Source organism: Coturnix japonica, unplaced genomic scaffold, assembly GCF_001577835.2.
Source record: "Coturnix japonica isolate 7356 unplaced genomic scaffold, Coturnix japonica 2.1 chrUnrandom880, whole genome shotgun sequence".
Taxonomy (NCBI): domain Eukaryota; kingdom Metazoa; phylum Chordata; class Aves; order Galliformes; family Phasianidae; genus Coturnix; species Coturnix japonica.
The window spans coordinates 10,995-12,550 of NW_015440234.1; the positions used below are offsets into that span (position 1 = coordinate 10,995).

Genomic DNA, 1,556 nt, shown 5'->3' on the forward strand with positions numbered 1-1,556 from the left:
GGTCCCTATCATCCCATATCCCCCCCTATAGGGCCCATATATCCCTTATAGGATCTATAGGGTCCCTATATCCCTTATAGGGTCTCACTGACCTGTGATATCTCCAGGCACGGCAGCCGTCCGGCCTGTGCCCCCGTGACTCCATAGACCGAGTTGGCGCTGACCTTGAGCGCCACCTGGCGGCCGTCCAGGACCTGGCGCCGGAACGGGTCCGACTCCGACTGCAGCTCCTGCTTGGCCCTATGGGGGGATGGGGGGGATAGGGAACCTATAGGGACCCCATAGGGACCCCATAGGGACCCCATAGGGACCCCATAGATACCCCATACCCCATAGGGACCCCATAGGGACCCCATTCCCCATAGGGACCCCATAGAGCCCATACCCCATAGGGACCCCATAGGGAGCCCCCACCCCACAGTGACCCCATAGACCCCATACCCCGTAGAGACCCCATAGAGACCCCATACCCCATAGGGACCCTATAGGGACCCCATAGAGACCCCATACCCCATAGGGACCCCATAGGGACCCCATAGAGACCCCATACCCCATAGGGACCCCATAGAGACCCCATACCACATAGGGACCCCATACCCCATAGAGACCCCATACCCCATAGAGACCCCATACCCCATAGAGACCCCATAGAGATCCCATAGGGACACCATACCCCATAGGGACCCCATAGAGACCCCATAGAGACCCCATACCCCATAGGGACCCCATACCCCATAGTGACCCCATAGAGACCCCATACCCCATAGGGACCCCATAGAGACCCCACACCCCATAGGGACCCTATAGGGACCCCATACCCCATAGGGACCCCATAGACCCCATACCCCATAGGGACCCCATAGAGACCCCATACCCCATAGGGACCCCATACCCCGTAGGGACCCCATAGGGACCCCATAGGGACCCCATAGATACCCCATTCCCCATAGGGACCCCATAGACCCCATACCCCATAGGGACCCCATAGGGACCCCACACCCCATAGGGACCCCATAGGGACCCCATAGATACCCCATACCCCATAGGGACCCCATAGGGACCCCATAGGGACCCCATAGTGACCCCATACCCCATAGTGACCCCATAGAGACCCCATACCCCATAGTGACACCATAGAGACCCCATAGACCCCATAGTGACCCCATAGAGACCCCATAGACCCCATAGAGACCCCATAGAGACCCCATAGACCCCATAGACCCCATAGACCCCATAGCCCCCCCACCTTTTCCGTGCCGCCAGGAGCCCCTCGAGGATTCGGGGCAGCAGCCCCCGTCGCACCGCGGCCGTCACAAACAGGTCCCCAGTGGGGGTACGGATGTAATCGGATGGGCCCAGCCTGGGGGGCACACAGTCAGCACCCCATAGAGCCCCATAGAGCCCCATAGAGCCCTATAGTGCCCCATAGCGCCCCATAGAGCCCCATAGTGCCCCGTAGAGCCCCATAGTGCCCCATAGAGCCCACAGTGCCCCATAGAGCCCCATAGTGCCCCATAGTGCCCCATAGAGCCCCATAGTGCCCCATAGAGCCCACA

General features: G+C 60.3%; 1 protein-coding gene across 2 annotated transcripts in view; it reads right to left on the bottom strand.

Moving 5' to 3' along the window:
- Positions 1–1,447, bottom strand: part of LOC107307767 (DNA polymerase delta catalytic subunit-like) — a 12,322-nt gene extending 10,875 nt beyond the window's left edge. Inside the window, exons 1-2 of one of the 2 annotated variants that reach the window (XM_015851272.2) lie at positions 1,247–1,447; positions 93–240 (exon numbers count right to left, since the gene is read on the bottom strand). In XM_015851272.2, coding sequence (XP_015706758.1) covers positions 93–240; positions 1,247–1,407 — 309 coding nt within the window. In that variant the 5' untranslated portion in view covers positions 1,408–1,447. The remainder of the gene's footprint in view (positions 1–92; positions 241–1,246) is intronic. The other variant, XM_015851273.2, reaches the window with a different exon arrangement.
- Between the last annotated feature and the right edge of the window lie 109 nt (positions 1,448–1,556).